The following is a 20,907-nucleotide window of genomic DNA, read 5'->3' as shown; positions in this document are numbered from 1 at the left end:
TACTTTGTATCCCTCCTACAATGTTATTTTATGAGAGATTAGCACACACCACCTTATGTGGAGTGCTATAGGGATGCATAGTATACGCCTTCTCTTTACTCCTGTGACTTTTTAGTCACAGTGACAACCCTACAGTTATGGCGGTTGGCAGTGGGCATGTTCTACCAACTATTGTTTTATTATTTACTGCAGACTGTGATCTCAATCTCAGTTATGCACAATAGGGTTACCTATGTTCTAACATGGTGGCGTCTGTCTTTTTTTGCCGTTTCTCGTGTTTGCTAGCCCTTCTACCATTCTGGGAGGGGGAGGTCTGTGTTTGTGAGACTGGTGCGTGCGAGGAACCCCTTAGGCTCCAGTGTGTCTGCAAAGGCAGGAAGCAGGGGAGGAGTTTAACTCTCCCCTGCTCTTTGTCTGCCAGAGTGCCTGAATGGAACCAGTTCCCAGTAGGGGGCTGGCTGTCCTGACTGGACAGCCACCCGCCCATTTCTGTAAAATGCTGAGAGAGTTTGCAGAAGAGTGAGTGGGAAAACCGAATAAAAGGTTAGCTTCTGGAGGTAGAAGGCAAGTTGACCACTGGAACAGCAGATCCGAGGCTGAAGACAAACAGAGATCCCTGCAGACTCTTCCAGTAAATGTAAAGTGAGCACTGCCGTCCTCACCCCGTTTTTCTTATTGACAGAGGAGCTACTAAGAGGACTCCTCCTTCCCCTTGGCTGGTGGGACCAACCAGCCCCAAGACGAACTACACATCCAGCCCTCTCCCACGGTGCTCTGACCTTCCAGGGCTGTAAACCGTGAATATCAGGAGACCTGCGACCCATTTGCAGTGCAACATCTTTGCAAGGCAGAATCCATCCAGAACTTTGATGAGCTCCATTTGGACCTCCAGAGGCACAATCCCACTTGCCCAAGTCCCCTGACCAGAATGCAGCACTACAGAATCGAATAAGATCGACCGGATGATAACCATCCTTTGTTGGAGCTGATAAAAAGGTGCCAAAACTGTAGACCGACCAAGGAGACGAAGCTACATTTGCTTCTTCTAACCTAAGGTACTGTGGGGCAAAAGGTAGAACTTGCCTTAAGCCGAAGAGTCGCTCCAGTTTGATTGGAGTGGAGTTACAAGGTGTTCGGGTGTCCACCCATACCTCTTGCCCATGCTTTACAGCTTGTGTCCTTTAGGGCGTCCCTCACAGGTTCCCTATAAATTGTGTTGTCTTGCTAAGCATTTTTTATTCTTGTGACTAAAGTGAACTTTGCCTTTCCAGCTGCTACATAAGACATGACATTTCATCCACTCCTGCACTGACTTTTTGCTAGTTAAGTTTTGGACTTACAAAGCATTAGAAACCTAAAAAAGTGTTACTAGAACATCTAAAACTGCTCAAGTGTGTATAACCATCCCTTTGCTCCCACAGACTTTGTCTGCTGTAACTGCTGTAACTCCATGATCTGAATGGCATCAACGCCACAATGCCCCTGAGTTTGCGTGCTTAACAAATGTCAAAATAAAATTTTAAAAAATGTAACGTTGATCTATAATCTATGCGAGTGTGCTTCTTTACAAGTAACACGGTTATCACTGTCCTTAGTGTTATCCTCTGTAACAATTGTAACCGCGAGCTACTACTATTGAAGCAGTCACCATTGAAAAGTATTGTTGCTATTTCCTGTGTGTTTTGGTTATCTAATAAGAGGATTTACCTACCTACCTTGTGTATATAAAGTAAATACATTTTGTTATAACTAAGTGTATACGTGTTTCTTTGAATAATTGTATTGACTGGGTTCAGTGGACTTGCCTACAGCTCACATCCTCCTCCTAAAATAAGCCTGGCTGCTCTGCCGGATCCTTTGGGCAGTGCAGACCTATACTAAGTTGGGGACCTGTATACCATGGGATAGTTTTATAGAGTCTTCTCAAGTGGACTTTGGTGCGCTACCCTGCCAAGTACTGGCACGAGAAATATGGCTTGTAGTTTCCTTCTGTTTTGGGTGCGGGTCCCAGACCTGTACTTGTACGCTTCTTTGTTTCTGCAAACTTGGTTTGCACTCCTGCCAAGTACTACCATGAGGGAGGTGACCTGTGTTTTCTACTTCATATGTGCCTTTAAGGTTGGGGAGCCTGGTCTATGCCCTTATTGGGGCACCACTTCACATTATGGTTCTCCCCACTTCTTTCTATCTGAGGGTTCCTATCCCAACCCTGAGTTCTAGATCACTTCCTTTTTATATTGTTGTGTGGTAACCCACACCCTATGGTACCCCACCAGCCTTTCTGGTCACTCCAGTAACTTCTGGGACTTCTCTCATGGGCTCCAGTCTGCCTCTGGGTTTACCTTTGCTCTGTTTGTGTATCTCCTGGCTTCCGCGGGCCTCTCGAGCACTGCAGCGGGTCAGCAGCTTCTGGCCTTTTTCAGTACGCAAACCCAGCACAGAATGCTTGGCCCACCTATCCTGCGCGCCCAGGTCAATGTTTCGCCAAGGGCCCTTCATCATAGGACCCGCTGTGGATGCTGTCTGCTTCTCTTCAGCATCCTGGACTGCAGCCACTTGAACTTCCGGCAACGAGCCGCTTCCTTGTCCTCGGTTCCTCTTGGGAACATTGTAAGTCCTTCTTCGCTTATTTTGAGATGGATAACTAGACTGCTCAGTCCAATTACATGGGGCGCTCTCTATTGCTCTGTACCTTTTCCTCGTCTAGTCCAGTACTGATCTGATATACTCCCTTTTGGTCATCCATAATCTTCCTCGTCTCATCATCTCTAAGACTCATAGATTTTCAAAGGTATATGGTAGTATTGGTACAAGAGTTAGGATCTAGGGGATATGGAGGTGTGCAGGGTATTGGGTTAAGGATGTCATACCGCGTATCCCAGAGGAGTTTTCCCTTGTCTCCAAAGGGATGGTCTCTTCCCATGAGATCCTTCCGGTGGGGACCATCCCCAGGGGGACTATCGGTTAGCGGCCTCAGCAACCTGGCCTCATGTGAAGGCCCCCCTCCCCTCCGAGAAGTGATGACATCTCAGGATTCGCCACATAGGCCAAACAGAAAGTCTTGGTAATATGTAACTGATTGCAAAGCAGCAGACACAGAAATGATTGGTTCTGTGCTTTTCTTTTCCGGGATCTGCATTGTTAATTTATCTTTGTTGGTCAACTGAAGGGCAAACATGTGAATCGTTATCTGTCTTGTACTTGCATTACACACTGGTATTCTTAAAGAGTTTTAATTTACTAAGGATGGTTTCCTAATGGTCCCTCAACTTCTCCACTTGCAGGACGTTGTGAACTGTGTCGGTGGCATGGGGGTGCTGCTCCCACTTCTGGACCAAGTGGCAACCAAGACGAAAGAGACTGAAGAAAATCAAGAAACACATGACCTTGTGGGCCCAGAGTTGACCTCTTGCAAGAATGCCCAAGGGATGCTTCTCCCTTTGGGGAAGTCCTCGGGTAAGCACAGAGGGGTTTACAGCATGTGCTTGGCAACCGCTTGCAAAAAATGCTTTATGAACTCAATTGCAACCCGAATCCAAAATAGGGTATACACTTTACCCAACTGAAACGATATTTGCGTAAACGGTGTAATCGCTCTGGATTTGGGGGCTCTCTTTAGGAAACACATTGCTTGTTTTGCAGGGACAGTCCCTTGCAGACCATGCCCACAGGCAGGCCGAATGTGTCTATTTTCAGTTAGATGAATGAGGCAGGCACTGCGAGGAGTTTGGGAAAAGCGCTGTCAGCCATTGTTAGCGGCATGCCAGGTTCCAAAGTTAAGTAAACTACACATTAAGAAGTTCCCCTGCACCCAAAAAGAAATTCCCCTTTGCAATGAATCATATAATGCATTCTGTGCTTATTTTTAATTTGTAATTCCATATATAAATACATTCTATGACGAATCGCAGCGTTTCGTCACTTCTCTGAAGTGGGCAGCATTTCCCTGTGAGGTTAGGGTGGTGAGCCTGCTACACGATAGCGGGTAGAGGCAAGCAGGACTTCACCGGGAGAGACCCCCCCCCTCTTGGGGGACAAGGACTCCCGTTCCGATGAGGAACTCCCTGGCTAATTCACTCAACAACCAATGGTAGTGAACGCTTCTGGAAAAGAAAAGAACTAATCGCTATATATTTGTTACTGCAGTATCCAACCTGAAAAGAAATACCTTTTAGTATTTGTAATCTTATTAAAACGGCCTCCGATCGGAGCCCCATTTATAAGATTACAATCTGAAGCCAATGGAACACGAACCCTAAATTTTCTGGAAGGCAATCGCACCTAAGAAACAGCAGAATTTTGATGCACATCGGTTTCCTTAACCACAAGCTCCAACCAAAGACCATAGAATACGAATACACTCTTACCTAGAAGTCAAATGGACTTGAAAGACCAGTTTACAGCCTATGCCAATCAGTTCACTTACCAAGATATTACAGAGAACGTAGGATTCTCACACAGTAAAATATAAAGAGCTCAGAGCTCTGATGCCTGTGGGCGAGTTGGTGCTTAATAAAAATCCCATTGAATAGAATAGGTGGTACTGCCAACATAACTCAACAACCACACAGTTTCCTGAGAAGAAATACCTGCAACAAATAAAACCAATTGAAAAATAACGAATAATAGTCCAACACAAAATAAACTACAGCATTGCGCAGGGGAAACCCCAGTGCAACGTCATAAGGGCTGGAGAAGGAGACTTCACAGAGAGAGAAACCCGGGAAGTTCAAAGCTGCTGTGGCAGCGATGCGAGAGGAAGGGAAGGTTCCTATGCGGGAAAGAAACCTGGACACCTGAGTCGCACCAGGAAACAGCAAAGCTCTGGAGGACCGAGAGAACCTGCGCAGGGTCTCTAGAAAGACATCCAGGCCTGATGACTGAGGGGAAGAGTACTCTGAAAGGCTTTCCAGACAGCAAAACCATGCACAAAGCGATACTGTGGAGGGTGTCTGAGAAAGAGACAACTGGAGTTGCTGTCCTGACCCACGGCAAACACTCCAAGAGGCGAAATTCCGACCTGGTGATGCAGTCCCAGCACCAGAAAGGTAACTGGAAGAGCTGGAGACCCGGGGAGGGTAGCAAGCTTTACTAATACTATATTCATCTCAGTAAAATGCAAAGTAACCAGAAGAGTGGGAATCATTACTGGGTCCATCATACTTGTCTCAGTAAGATGCCAAGCAACCAGAAGAGTGAGAAAAATCACTGGGTCAATCATATGCGTCTCAGTGAAAAGCCAAGTGATGAGAGGAATGAGAACTATGAGAAGAATAAGATTGCTCATAGTAATCAAGATACAAGTTGAATGTTGGATAAAGAGAGACTTTCAAGTTGTGATGAAGTTAGAGAGAAGGAAGCTCTAGGAAAAGAAACACCTCTAAAGAGGATTTTGAAAAGACAAGAGAAGAGACCCCAAGAGAATTGGAAGAATACCCTAAAGGAATTAAACGAGCTGATACAAGTAATGGCCAAGAATTATCTAAAGAGCCTATTTTGAAGGAAACTTGCCAAGAAAGCAGCCCCAGGAAAAGGGAGTCATTCTCCCGGACTTTAGTTGTTTTGTATTAGAGGTCGGGTCAGAGTAGGTAAGATTTGGACGGAAGAAAAACTATTACTTTTGGAGTTCACAACTGACTGACAAGCACCCCAGTTAGTTTTGTTAGGTGAGAACACACATAGTTTAGGCAAAGAGTTTAGGCAAAGTTAGGCGGTTGTCATACTATTTAAGTAAAACCAACTTAAGAATGGAAAAATCTAGTCTGTCTCCTCCTTCTGACCATCCACAATTCTCATACGAGGATCATGCGTTTGAAATCCCCAGAGACTCTTAAGGCAAGTAAACTGTCCCTCAACCTTGCAGTGACAAATATCAAATCTAGGTACTATTTAACTGACTGAAAGAAAAGCAGCCTATAAAAAAGTGAAACGTAGTGCCATAGATATTTTATTAGTGCTGTGTCCTTTTACTTTATGAAGCTATTTCATGTTCTTTGCTGCTGCATGTGAGCAATGAAGGGACATTCATTTAGTAGGATGAATCTGTATCTTGACTCAAAATTAGGAACACATCCTTACAACAAGGTATGCATATTTACACTCTGTTGGTACGTTTCCTTTCCTTGCCTTCATTGGCATGCATAAAATTCAATTCAGATATGCTGTAAAAAAAGTTAACCATTAGATGCAAGATGACACAATGCATTTGCTTTAGGACTTCAAAATACTCATTCTAGAAGTGTGTGGTACTTGGTGAGCTTGTTCCTAGTTTAATGTTACTACACAATTCTTTGCAGTGCACTGAAGACCATGGAAACCTGAAGATTGATTTGAAACTGAACTAGCATGGCATCAAACACCTTTCTTCACTTGTGTTGGATCATTTTGTTTCGTTAGCACTTATTAAACGTTATCCTGTTATATGTATCCTTATAGAACTGTGGGCTATCTGGCTGTGCCTAGCTGCTTTGCGGTTAACGCCTTAGTCTGGCACAGCATGAGATATAACGGTTTATTATAACTATTCTTAGCAGTCATCCTGGCAGCAGAGGTTAACCGTACAGCAGCTGGTGTGTGGCACTGAGTGGTTGACTGTAGCTAGCATGGGCTGTTTGAGAGGTTTGAATGTGTAGTAAATTTGGTGCGTAGTTAAGGGACACACTGCACTAAAGAGACCAAGTAGATGATGTTGGTTGGGCTAAGCCTATGTGAAGGTGTCTGGCCTATGGCTTCACAGTTGAATACCTGCCACGTGATTTTCCATTGGCTGATTTCTTTTTCATCTCCACCTCTAGAAGGAAGGCTGGAAAGAAATGGTGTGGCAGCCTTTCTGCTGATGGTGAAGAATTTTATCCAGCAGCACCAAGTAAACCAAGAGAGCATGCTGCAGTGCCATGGTCCAGCTGTCATTGGTGCTCTGCTACAGAAGGTAAGACAATGGCGTATAAGGGCTGTATACTGGTGAAATGTATCCAAGCATTGTTTTATCAGGGGCATATGCACACAGCCCTCAACCTTGCGTTCTTGTGTATGCCTGGCTCCATGCCGTGGAAGAGAATGGGATCATGAGTGGTCGGGAACGACTGTGCTTACATCACACCTGTGCATTCATAGCACGTGGAGGGGGAACTTGAACAAGGAAATGCATGTCATCGGTCTGAAGTGTTTTCATGTAACAGGACAGCACATTTGATGCTTTATATAAAAGTAATCAAACACATAATTAAATAAATGTGTTCATTGGGGAGGTCTTGTGAGTTAAGAGCTTGTCACTGGGACCTGCTTTCAGCCTCAGTTTTATACTTCCGTTTTTAATCCCAGTATGTCTGACACTGCTTTTCAACCTTTTCCGAGGTTGACAACTTGATAACTGTTAAATTGGGTAACACCTGTTATTTGCTTTGGTGCAAAACGGCATACATGTGGTATTAAGTGCCATATAAAATTAATTGTACTTTGAAGTACGTTAGTGTTTCTGGATTGTCCACATCCCACTGTTGATTAGGGGTATATCCCAACTCTTTGCTCTCGGCATCTGTCCACTGACAATATAATTCTTTTCTGTTCCTTCCACGGCCTGCTCTCTTTCCATCCCACTGTTGGATAGGTCTTTTCACCAGTCCTCTGTTAGCCGTTTTTGTTAACCTTCTTGACACTTAATGGGGTTTCGTCCTGCGCTTTAAGATCACTAGGCACCTAATGTTCACTGATCTTCACTGCGTCTTTACACCATCTCCTGGAACCTGTGACTTTTGGGCACAAGGCCCCATTCATCTTGAACTTTTAAAGGTTAGGATATTGCACATATTACTGCATCTGCTTTACTTGCCTGCATTGCTTGGTTGTGTTATTTGATGACGTTTGTTAAGTGAACATACTGTGATTGTATATATTTGTATTATAGAGTGTTGTGATAATACTACCTGCTAACGTCATGTTTCAGTGTGTTCCAATGGTCTAAAATAAATAACTAGTTTTATAACTGACTGTCTAAGCTGAACTATTGTCTCTCATTCTGTGTGGACTCATTGAGGGCCCTGACCACGCTCACGCTCTCCTGAGACTAAGCCTTGACAGCTCTCCACTCTACCTTTGTTGCGTTTGGGCTGAACTCTGAGTTCCCTGTTCACCATAACTAGGGTGGCCTCCTAAAATCTGTCCACCAGGCCAGATTCTAAAAATCCATCTTAACACTTGGCCTCCTTTTCTCGTGCCTTGGTTTCAATGAAGGAAGTCCAAGGGCCTCAGGTCCAGTGGTCGCTTTCAGCATTGTTTTGGGTCTGGCTCGTGGCGGTTCCGGGTTCTGATGGATCGGTTCTCAACACTGGACAATTTGGACACCTCTACTAGACTGAATAGAGGACCACCATTCGGACGGCGACCTCAGGGAGACCCCGTAGGACACAATGCAGACTGTGATCAGCAATGGTCTCTTTGAAGAAATGTCAAAAGTCGACCTGTGTGCCAGAAACAAAGAAACTGGCCCTGCTAGGCCCTTCTTTGAGTTAGGGAAGGACTCTTATTTCGTACGTTGCGTCCTGAGGCTCAACTGGGGATGACAACCGATGAAGCGAGGTATCCCAGAAAGAAGTTGGTCAGCCCACAGTCTGTTTCTGAGGTGCTTTCGAAGGCTTCCAAGGGCAGTGTCCTCAGCCAGGGGTTGTGACTGGTTCTTCTGACTGATCCATGGGTCAAAACACTGATGAAGGCCTTCTGGAAATCAGCAATGGATCAGGGCTTCGCCGTGACGGTTCAATAAAGAAATGCTGGCTGATTTCCACCGATGTATTACAGTTCTTCAGCAGAATGCTCCTCTTCATAGGAGTTTTGGCTCTAACGAAAATCTGCTGAATGGCTGCAGGAGGAATCCTTTAATCCTGGATTCGAGCTGAAGTCGCCCAGAGATGACCAATGGTAAGGATCTGCAACATTCAAACTGGTAGCGACTGTCCTATCCTGGACAGCCTCTGGCCACCACATCTGCCCAGCAACAGACACACATTGGCATGGATGTGGATTGCGGCCACTAACACATACCACTGCTTTGCACAGGAAAGCTGGAGCTTTCCCTGGAAAAAGGACTTGGCATATATGGCAAGTACCGATCTGTGAGGCCAGGAAGGGCAAAAAACAAGATGGCCAAATGATAGGCAAAAATCTTCTGGCACAGCCATTTTAGAGCATATGGTTCTCTATGTGGCATTAAGTGGTAAAATGCATAAGTGCACAAGACAATAAAAATAAAAACGATAGGAAAGTATCAGTTGCCATCAGCCCTTCTTGGACAGATCATGCAAGTAACCACAAAGTTACAAATAATAAAGTTATACATTTATAGGGAAACAGTGTCCCTACCCCACTTCACAGTAAGGTGATGTTTGCAGGGAATAATAAACACTGAAGTTACAATGGAGAACAGATTTCTCCTTCGCTCAGTCATAGGTACTGATCAGCGCCCCCAAAACAGATAAGCTTAGCAAGTCAAGGGAAGTAAAAAGGCTTCACTTGCCTCAATAAATCAGAACAGTTTACAAACAATAACACATTCGGGAGTCCCATTGGTGTCTATAGAGGGAAAGCAGCCGAAACGAAATCTTTCCCAACACTGGAATATTAATGTGTTTGAACATATTTTAAATGTTTGGAAGAATTAAACACTCCAGCTAGTTCATGAAGTGTGGGAAGTTGTTTTCCCCCAATTTCAGATGCTGGTGGAAACAAAGTTCGCTATGTTTGCTTGCCTCGATGTTTTTGTCTAGAACTATTTTAGGTGCAATGATGGGTCTGCAGCAGCTCATTTACAAACAGTGGGTGGATCTGTTGGATCATTCTGCTGGTCTCCATTGGTTGGTTCAGGAATATTTTCTAAAGTGGCATTAATGTGTTGGGGATTTCAGAATACAGAATGCTCCAGATGTCAACTTTGGCCCATTACTCTTTTGTTTCCCACAGGTTTCCAGTCTAATGGTGGACATGAATGTGCTGATGGCTTCCCAAATGCTGATGGACCAGGTGGCCTCCGAGGGGAATGCCTTGCTGTTGCATCTTATGTACCAACACCTGCTTTTCGACTTCGGCATCTGGAGCAACAGTGACTTTGCAGTGCGGCTAGGTAACCCTTGCTCCTTCTGTGGTTCTGTTTTTGCAGATTTCCAATCTCACCTGTTTATATGCCTACCGGCCAGGGTTCCAGTGCACTATGTCTTCAATGCGTGTTTCTCGCATATCAGAAATATTTTAGGAACATTTTTATAGAGTGATGCACATTATGTCTACATATTGTACTTAAATGTATTTTGCACCTAGATGTATTATGGGGGGTGAGGGGGAGAACGTATTGCACATAGATGGATTTTGGGGGGATGGCAATGTATCGCACTGGAGGTATTTCTGTGGGTGGCCAACGTGTTGAATCACATCATTAGAAAGATGGCAATTGCTTCTGCTCTTAGATAAGCTATAAGTTTAGCCAAGGTTTTTTGCACTGTGAATAGCCAACATGTTTGTTAAACTTCGAAGACTTGTGCGGTTGGCCATTGTGTTGCACTTGGAATAATTCAGGAGAGCGACTTGGGTGTTGCTCTGAGGATTTTGTGAGGGAAGCCATTATAGTGCACAGGCTGTAGCCTTTGCACCAAAGGATCTCTTGTGATAGCCATTCTATAGCACTTGGAAGGGTTGTGCAGTTGACCTGGGTGCTGCACTTACTCAAGTCCATGTTATGTATTCTAGGCGATCGTAGAATGGGTTCCACTACAGGGAATGCAGGTGTGGGCAGAATGCTGCCTTTACGGTTAAGTGGGATCTTGAATGTAACCACTTAATGATAGCAGGAAGCATGCTGAACATATCGACCATAATTTATCAACCCATGTTTTAGAATTTTGCCGAATGTACCAATTCTAGGCTTTCATTTGATTATAACCAATGCATTTTTCCTCTTGCGCTGCGCCCTTTTGGAAATGGCTAAAGGTGCAGCCACACTCCTGCACGCATCCGCGTTCACATACAACTCGAATCACACAATGCACAATACGTCTCCCATAAGAATGTAGCTACTTTTCACAGCAAACTATTCGAACTTTAGCTACACACATAACGGTCTATGTAGCTACACACAACAGTCTATTCTCGTGTACACACCCTCCAGCTTATTTCCCTAGTGTACACCTCTCCACCCATATAAATGCCAATTAGACATGGGTGGCTAGCAAGTACTCGGCCAAGCCAACATAGCCTTTAAAGGCTATGCATACATGCATTGTATCACCTTCTTACTTTCCCATACTTCGGTCCATCAGCGGGCTTTCAACCTACAACACGTTGGGACCATGCCCATGCTGAAAGGCGCTATACAAATGAGGGTGGTAGACACCTTTAGTAGGTCTTTGCAGTAAATGCAAAAGTGTGAGTAAAAAGTATAAAACACGGTAGAAAAATATCTGCTGCCTCCAGCTCATCCTTGGAACATTGTAAAAGTACCCAAAAAGGCATTATCGAAAACATTATAAGGATACAAAATATCCCAACCACACTTCGCTTTAAGGTGATAAGGTGATGTGGGCAATTATAACAATACCAGAAATTCACAAAGAGAGACTTAAGGCCTCATTCCGAGGTAGGCGACAAACCGCCAGAGCCACCGGTGGGTTGCCGCCGACCCCGGAAACACTGAATCCGCCGCCTGACTTCCCAGTACCACTGTGACATTACAAGTCGCGGGGGAGCGGGAAGTCAGGCAGCAGATTCGGTAACTCCCCATTCCTGTGGAGTCCCATAGGACTCCATGAGAGTGGGGAGACGGAAGCACTGCTAACGTTGCCAGTGCTTCTGTGACGACTCTACCTACCGGGGCCGAAGTGCCTGGCAGAGTCAGGCCTGCTGGGTGCTACAGCCACTGCAGGCAGACTCGTAGTGTGGCGACCCGGAAACAAGGGTAAGTTTACCGGCGCCCTTGTTTCCGGACTGCCGCACTCAGAATGAGGCCCATAGTCTCCTAGTACTGGTATGTTTCCACAGAAGAATAAGCAAAAAGACAAGGGAATTAAAGCAAAAGGCTTCACTGAGCTCCAAAAAAGTCAGGACCGAGTCTAAACAAAACTAAAAGAAAGGTTGTCCCATAGAAGTCTATGGGTAGAAGGCAGCAAAAAGAAAATATTTCCTATCAGAGATGACCACCATTTCATCTGTGAATAGTAGGACATGGGTGGGATCGGCATTTCCTGTCCTAATTGGCGTAGATTTGTATTCAAATAATTAACACATACATTAAATGTAAGGAGAAGCCTCGCAGCCTATGTGTAGGTGTGTGTTTCTTTGCACTTCACATAAGGCTTAGGAAACTTCTCCCAATACACAAATTCTGAAAATGTCACTTTGAGCTTAGAAGTCTGAAATGGAGCAGACAAAATTTTGTCTGGGTTTTTTGCCACACCACATAAAAGTTACAACTTATATAAAACACTTGCTGTGGAAATGCAGAGAACAGGACACAGAAAAGGGGGAGCATTGTGGCTGTTAGCACCGGAAGTCAGATTTATTTTTGTGGCACCTAGAAATTATCAACATTGAAAGCACCAATAAATACTCTGTTCAATCACAAAGTATAAGAAGATCATTCAACCAATTTCATAAGCGAGTTATTGGCAGAAAAGGGATGGAAGACAATTTGGTCAGTGACTGCAAACCTAATATTTTAGGATACATTCGATGCTTTGATGGGAATCTCCTCCAATGACTGGTCCAAATATTATTTTTGTTCAGTTTTACATTTCCAAGTTTGAAGCGACTTAATTTTCAGAAAGTTTGTATTTGGAAGATTTCCCTAAGCCCTACGTGAAGGGCCAAGAAACGCACACCTATACATAGGCTGCAGGGCTTCTACTTAGGTGCCTGTCTCTCCCAGAGGTAAACATGTCAAAGCACCAAATTCTACATGCTTCAGAGGAAGGCCGTATGGTTAAAATTTGCAGTGGTAGTAAATCATAGCAGTAGTGACATATTTATTAGGCACAGGCAAATGCTAAAACGTTTCATAGCACCAAAACTAACCAGTGCAAAATACTGTAAATACAGGACAAACAAAGGACTGTCTAATATTATAATAAACATCCAACAAGAAATACACATGCACCCAAATGGCCAAATACTATAGAAGGACCCAGGTTACTTGACTAGCTAGTAGATAACATTTCAGACAAAGCTTAACACCACTTGGTGATTTGCACTTTATAAGGAACTCATGGTGGCAACAGTAAAGCCGGACACAAGTGATCACAGTTCAAGGGTGTATATTAAACTTGATAAATGGGTTGGAAAAAACACCTAATCTAAACTTAAATCTAGGATGGGAGCAAGCTACGACCATCAAATATTAATAAGGCAGTCCTCGTGGCGTTGGGTCAAATAAAAAGGGCCTATACTCAAAAATAACTATTTCTAATCCTTACTGCTAAATTACAAAATAGTGTGGATAATGTTCTCAAGAAAAGAAACAAGTGTTCACCAAATGATAAGTCAGGATGGTATGGCTGGGTCTCCCTTCCTCAGGTGCTTAGCACGGGACAAGGCAGGGCCTTTGAGCACAGCACACTCTCTGGCTTCCCCAGCACGAGCCTGCAGTTCCTTTCTCTGGTATCAGGACCTTTCTATTTTCTACAAAATGTCTCTTGCCTCCGAGGACCTGATGTGTTCAAAATACCAAAACAAAAGTTCCTTTTCCGTATATACATTGGGTGATTGCTTTCACCCCTGGATCGCCCTCTTCCGGGCTCTAACCCCTCTCGAATGTCGGTCTCCCTCCGTCGGGTTCAATACGGCTTTGATTGAAAAGATTTCATTTGTTGCATTCACAAATCTCAATGTCTTTTTAAACATTCCACTGTGTACCTCCCTCCATCGGGTTCACTCTTGTCAACACAATGTTCATGGGGTTATTGTGCTTCACCCCGTTCTGCAGGCATCCCTCGTGATCTCCTTTTCCCTTTGGTATAAGAGGAATGCCTAGCAATTTTAGCCAAACTCCAATCCATAAAATTCCCAGTTGCCCTAGAATCGATCATGGCTGGCCCTGATCCTTTCAAACTCTCATCTGTAAATAAGGATACGTTTACTGTTATATGAGGCACTGTAGTTTGAATTGAGTTTTCCACTTGCTGTGATCTGCCACTTGATTGTTGAAACCTGCAAGAAATCCTTGGGCACTCCTTTAAAAAATGTCTTTGAACATGTGGTTGTTGTCTATTTGGTGGTTTGTTGTGTACAGGCATGTATGTTCGTTTGTGATTTGTCCTGTTCAGTCTATGTAGTTTGTGTTTGTGTATTATATCTTGTTGATCTATGGGCACTGGGTATCTTGTTATAGTAGCTTGAGATGATTTAATGGATATGTTCATGATGGCAATACATGACAATATAGCAAGAATATTTTTGTGTTGAATTCAAATCAGTATCATTTTGGAACCCATGTGCTATTGGATTATTTGTTCTTCATGGAAATCTAAATAAAGTGGCCTTCCTTTCCACAATAAATACATAAATCTTCCTTGACTCTTTTCTGTCTCTCCTCCTTAGTAATGGGACCTCTAGCTTTACTCTCTGGTACTCTTACTGCTGTGGAGCTGCTGAACTCAAAACTATGCTGATCCACCTTCGATCCCTCAAACCTTACCACTGATTTATTGTCTGGAAACATTTTCTTGCGTTCTGACCTTTGCTCTTCCAATCGGAAATCTAGCTGCATAGCTAGGTTAATTAATTCATCACATATGGTGGGTCGGTCAACTATTACTGTCAGAGCGTGCTTAATTCTGTCTCTTAACCTTCTATAGACACTCTATACAGTACACTGTATCCTTATGTTTCACCTCTGCAATAAGAGGTCTGAATAACATGTATGTAGCTTTTGTTGTTTTTACTAGTAAAATCGCCCATATACCTATGGGCTAGGTGCGCTATATAAGCAAATAAACGAAACTAAGGAGGCTCTTTTCTCTTCTGACAAGTGTGAGAAAACCTGAAGTTGTCTCACTCGCTAGTCCCCGGGGGATCTGTCATCCAGGTGGCCAGGACATGGTCATCACTTTTTGATCCAGTTTCTGGGGGTGGATCAGTGCGGGACGATCTCCTGGGTGAGGGTTCCTAGGGAGTGGAAGTGGGACACCGGATGGCGAGACGCTGTATCCCCTTCCCTGCAACTTCTTTACCCCATCCTACCAGGTAGGATACTTAGGAACTCAACCATCCACCCCCTTTTCCGACACAAGCACTTTCTCACGGACAGCTCACTGTGAGAGAAAACGGACTAACATCCGAGCCTTATACCTGACCTGTCCTAATACAATGGTCAGGCAATTATAGATCATTACACACACCTGACTTCCATCACACTTCCCGACACGGATAAAAGGCAGAGCACGAAAGTACACTGAGCAAGGCAAAGCACACGAGGAAGCAGCAGTTCCAAGGTGGCAGTTTAATATGAGACGAAAGATGGCAAGACCGAATAGGGTTGCAAGGAGGGAAGTGCCCTTGACCTTTTCAGCGAAAGACTGTTACTTTCATGAACCTTCAAGTATAAGCAACGTAAGACAAAGTTGAAGAAACCTGGATTGTGTCTGAGGTACCCGGGACTCTCCTGCGTCGATAATCAAAGCAGGGAGAATCGTTTGCCGCCATAGTACTGTCCTTGGCTCCTACAACAAAGCAGCGCCAGTGAAGTCAGCACAGCCGGTGAGTTTGGGGAGACAGATACCAGGCCGGTCTGTGTTGAAGCCAGGTTTCCAAGCGGCGACATTGCATAATGAAAAATGAAGAGAACAGTGTATGAAGAGTATGTGGCAAGCAACGCGAACAAGAATAAACAGTAGTTGAGTGATTGAACTTTGAAGCAAAGATACAATACCGTAGACAAAGTGGTGCGGCACCACGTGGGTACTCATTTGAAAGTCTCTGTTAGGTATCCAACTGGCAAATGTTACAAGAAAAGGAATTGTGAAATCGAAGTTGTCCTGCCACGGGTTAAGCAAAAACCTGGGCACATTCGAAAGTCTTCGATAGTAAGAATATAAACAAAGTAGAGGAAGTTTGTTCGAGCCCGGCGGAGGGAGATCAGCTAAGAACCTTTTGTTAAAGCAAGTTTGTGTTAAGAATTTTCATGTGAAAGTGTCCGAACCCGGCTGAGGGAGTCTAATTTTCTTAAAGGGATCTGAGCCCGGCTGAGGGGCATCCGTGGTGAACCGCGAGTCACCCAAGAAAAAATATCGTACAAACATTGTATTAAAAGGATCTGAGCCCGGCTGAGAAGCCTAAGAAATTGAACACTTGTGAAAGTTTGAAAGAGGAAGATAACTTTTCATTTGTTTTGTCGCAACAGGCCCTCTGAATGAAGAGACTGTGAAAGACAGAGACTTGGGCGCAGAAGCCCCTGATGCTAATGATTGAACTGTATGCTCGTGCTAGAGAAGCCAGAGACTGTGCTAAGCTCAAGTGAACCGTCGTATCCCATGCTGAAAATGTGGGCAAGGGAGGCCAACGGCCTGAACATTCTGACATATCATTTTGTGAGAACCTCTTTCTTTTTCACAACATTGTTTCCCACACTATTTGTACTTGGAGGTAAGGATTGGCAATAGGTTTATTAGTATAGGCACTTTTATTTTGACAAGACACCCCTATGACTGCGTTATTATTATTTGATGGCCGTAGCTTGCTGCTATCTGTAGATTTCGGATTAGATAGGCGTTTTTCCACCACTTGTGTCTGTCTAACTGTTGATACCATGCTTTCCTTACACAAGCCACTTTCTAAAATCAAAGACTTGTACTGCATAATGTAAGTTACCAACTCTCTATTTCCCTTGTTTTATGTCCAAATGTTCACCATCAACCCCAGTGATACCTTACGTCGATCAAACATTCTCCCAAACTCTTCTTTACATCGAACTAGGACTACCCTGACTTGCCAACAACACTGACGCTGCCGCTGGTTCCCCAGTCAAATGCGAAAGAACAAATTCTATTTTAGAAACCTCTAAGGGAAGGCCTCATGCCTACACAGAAAATGTAACTCACACTGTGTCCAAAATACTGTGTATTGATTTGGGTCACCTCTGAAACATTCGGGTCCCGCTAGTGGAGTTGACATGGTCGCCTAACTTCTTTAACTCCTCACTGTAAAACCTCTGCTGGCCTCTTACATGAAGAACTCAAATTCTCCTCCCTAGGCAACTCAAGAGGTTCCAAATCCAATTCTATGTCTGGCAGTAACAGAGTTTGCTGACTCTGTAACCTATCCACATTCTGGCCCAACTCTGTCACTCGTTCTCCCAAGGTGATATTCTTATTCCTTGTGGCCCGCCACTCCTGTCTTAAATCATGCATAACTTCCCCTAAGGCACCCAGGGAAAACCCAGTGGGGTCCATTACATCACAGACAGAAATTCCACTTGGGCCTTTCATACACTCTGGTCCATACCCTATCCTCAGTGGGAGCTGCTGAACCCCACTGTTCACGTCGAGGTGCTCTGCCCCCAGAATCAGAGTTCTTATGAGGACTGTTCATCCCGAAGAGTAAGCGGAAGTGGATCAAATAAAAAATACACAGGTTCAGTTTCTTCTGACTTGCTGAACACCTGTTAAAAGAATAACCACATCGGTGTGTTTTGTTTCTCTGGACTTCCTTATGTCTAATATATTTTCCCCCCTTTCATCATCAAAGTGCATGTGCTTCCTCAGCTAGTACCTTGAGGAAAAGTTCATGTGATGCAGAAAGGAACTCTTGTGAGTTGTTTCTTGCCGCTAATTAAAATCTTGAAGTTTAATGTTGTTCCCTAATAAATATTTAAAGGAATAAATCTATTTAAACTTATGTCACATGTTGTACTTGTTAAAACAATTTGTCCATATTCAGGACTCGCAAAATCTACTAGCCCATTAGTATTGGTGAGTAGTTTCTAGGAAGGGTAAGCACCGTTTGCATGCTATTCGACCTTGCTGATGAGTAGGGGGATGTTAGAAATTTATATTTTTCATTTACTGCAAACGCACTTTGTTTGCAGTAAATGGCACATACAAATTTCACTGTGCATGCTTGACAGCATTGCACCAAATATGAAGTGTACTTATGGCGACACGCACCTTTTTACAAAAAGTACTGGTAAATATTTTGTCACCAGTCACCTTGGGGCAAGTGCATTTCTCTTAGGTTGAGTATGTAAACTAAGGAACTTGCCATACAGATTTAGTGGGATATTTTATAATTTGCAAGGCCTAATATTGTGGCAGTTTTAACTTATATTTCCTAGAATGCATGTCACTTGACGTGCAGTTACTGAGTCTTTACTCTTTTAACAAATTGCTCTTACTCTCCTGTGGCTCCAGTGTTGCTCTGACCGGTTTTTCTTACTGTCAAACGTGAGTCACATTCAGTGCACATCGCTTGCTGCTTCCACACTGTCACAGGCTCTGAAAAATCTCACCACTGCATTTCTAAACATGTGCTTGTTCGTGTAGTAGGAACTCCCTGACCTGTCCTCTCCTGTGCCACGTCCGGTGTCTGGCAGTTTACTTCTGAATTCCTGAATGCACTCACATCATGAGACCTGCGTTGCTTGATGGGTCAATCTCTGTGCCAGTCCAAAGCCAGGCCCCCCAGAAAATCTCTGAAACACGCTGGGCCACAGAGATGATGAAATGCGCTCAGTTACGGTCTGCTCAAATGAACCGCACACTCTGGGAAATGGAAGCCCCTGATCAGATTAGGGACGACAATCCCCTGAGAACACAGTATACCTCCGCTTTGTTACACCCCCTCTCTTTGCAAAAGCCAAACCCTCCTTCCCTCATTCCAACCAGTGGCACAATCTTTTATTGTATAGTCAGCCAACCTAATACAATAAACATGACTAAGGCTCAAGATGATCAAACTGCCTTCCATGCATTCTTAATGCAAGTACTGGGAAGAAGGAGAAGGAATTACTCCAGGCAATTGTTGTGAGCAGTCTAGTTTTCCGCTGTACCCGATTGGACCAAAGCAATACAAAATAGAGGGAAACTGGGTGAAGGAGATCCACCCTCCTGAGAGGATCTGCCAGGTACGCCGAACGGCAGAGAAGAATGCCATGCATGGAGGAGGGAGAAGGGCCACGCATAGACCAAGATGTGAGAACTATGTGGCTCACTGCCTGAATAACACTCTGGGCGTCCCGGGATCACAGGAGTTGCTGCATCGAGAAGAGGCATCCCGAGAGAGACGTAGAAATCCACAAAGCTTCAACTGACGAGTCAAGGCCCCCCCAATGCTACTGGAGCCTCACGCTGATGTCTAGCTGTTCGGAAGACACGAACCAAGCACACAGGTACACGGCCAGACCGAGGAGGGCTAGAGGTCCGGGAATGCCAGGGAACATGCATGACAAGCAGAATGAGAGGGTCTGGGACCCTGAGAGCAAAAGAGACAGACACGAAAGAAACATATGCTTGGCAGGAGAGTAAACCAAGCTGTTGTCATAACGCATGTTTCAAACTCTGCAGTCTCAGGGGAAAGCGGCTAATTCCTGGTCATTGGAACATCACATTGTGGATAAGCAACATGTGTTTATTGACAACATGAGACGTTGGGAACTTTCTGTTGGCAAAGAACTGCATCACATTCGTTGAGAATGTAGCATCCTTGCAAATTAGATTTAAGTTAATAGTATAGGAATTAGGGGTTTTGAACACAACATTGACTGACTATTTATGTGGCATCCTGATGTTTTCCTTTGATTTCTTTGAAGAAGGGAAACCCCTCTTAGCCTAATGGACAGAGAGGTTGTTGTTCGAACCCTTTTACTGGTTGATAAAAGTTTGTGGCCAAAAGTATGTCACATTTGTGTCCAAGCCTTACTTCTGCACCCTTACAGCCGCTTAAAGATACAATTCTAACTAACTTATAGTTAGTCTCTCACTAAGACTATTTTACCAAACTGCTGACTGCTGTAAGGACTCATGGTGACAACAGTAAAGACAGACACAAGTGATCACAGTTCAAGGGTGTTTATGGTGTTTATTGAACAATGAATGCAGGGCGGAAAAACACCTAACCTAAATCTAAGATGGGAGCAAACGTTGACCGTCAAATGAAAAATAAGGCAGGGCTAGTGGCGTTGTGTCAAAATAAAAGGGCCGAAACTAAGAAAAACCTATTGCCAAGTCCTTACAACTAATCATAGGAGTGTGGGATAGGGTTTCAATAAAGAAAGAAGTGTTCTCAAATAATAATTCAGGATGTTATTGCCAGGGTTCTCCCTTCCCCGTGTTTTTTCAGCACGGAACAAGGTGGGACATTGGAGCACAGCACACACTCGAGTTTCTCAGCACCAGCCCACAGTTCTGTATCAGCTATCAGGTTCTTCGATGGTTAAGTTTCTTTATAATGAAAAGTCTCTTGCCTGCGAGGCCTGATACTCTCAACAAACAAACACAAAGGTATTTTCCACAGTTCACGTTGGGTGATGGCTTCACCCCTGGGTCCCCCTCTTTCGGGGTCCGACCCCTCATTTATTGTATTCAACCAATCAATTGAACAGTTCCTTTCTCAATGAACTTTAGGTGATAGCATTTCACCCCTGGATCTCCCTTGACCGGGCTATGACGCACTTGAGAAGGGGGACAATTCACTTCTCCTGGTCTTCCAATACCTGTTACATTCACAAGTCTTAATGTCTTTTTAAACAGTACTTCAGGCTTCGTTCCCGTTTTTCGGCTTCCCTCTTCCATGTTCACTCTTGCCAACTTTGACCACACACTGTTCATGTGCTCATTTCCCCAAGCCAGATTAATTACCCTTTGCTTCTCAATCATCTGTAGGTCAAAGACTTTCGATGGTACAGAGGATTTTACAAGAACTCTGCATGACCACTTTGACCTA

General features: G+C 44.1%; 1 protein-coding gene across 4 annotated transcripts in view; it reads left to right on the top strand.

The window, feature by feature from the left end:
* The window catches only part of NBEAL2 (neurobeachin like 2), a 1,179,347-nt gene that overhangs the window by 708,329 nt on the left and 450,111 nt on the right, over positions 1-20,907 (top strand). For all 4 annotated transcript variants that reach the window (XM_069645798.1, XM_069645800.1, XM_069645799.1 and 1 more), the window contains 3 exons: positions 3,285-3,456; positions 6,795-6,928; positions 9,952-10,111. In XM_069645798.1, coding sequence (XP_069501899.1) covers positions 3,285-3,456; positions 6,795-6,928; positions 9,952-10,111 — 466 coding nt within the window. The remainder of the gene's footprint in view (positions 1-3,284; positions 3,457-6,794; positions 6,929-9,951; positions 10,112-20,907) is intronic.

Source organism: Ambystoma mexicanum, chromosome 2p (genome assembly GCF_040938575.1).
Source record: "Ambystoma mexicanum isolate Mex_15411 chromosome 2p, UKY_AmexF1_1, whole genome shotgun sequence".
NCBI lineage: Eukaryota > Metazoa > Chordata > Amphibia > Caudata > Ambystomatidae > Ambystoma > Ambystoma mexicanum.
Note: the sequence above shows the minus strand (reverse complement) of the source record. Positions and strands in the feature narration are given on the sequence as shown.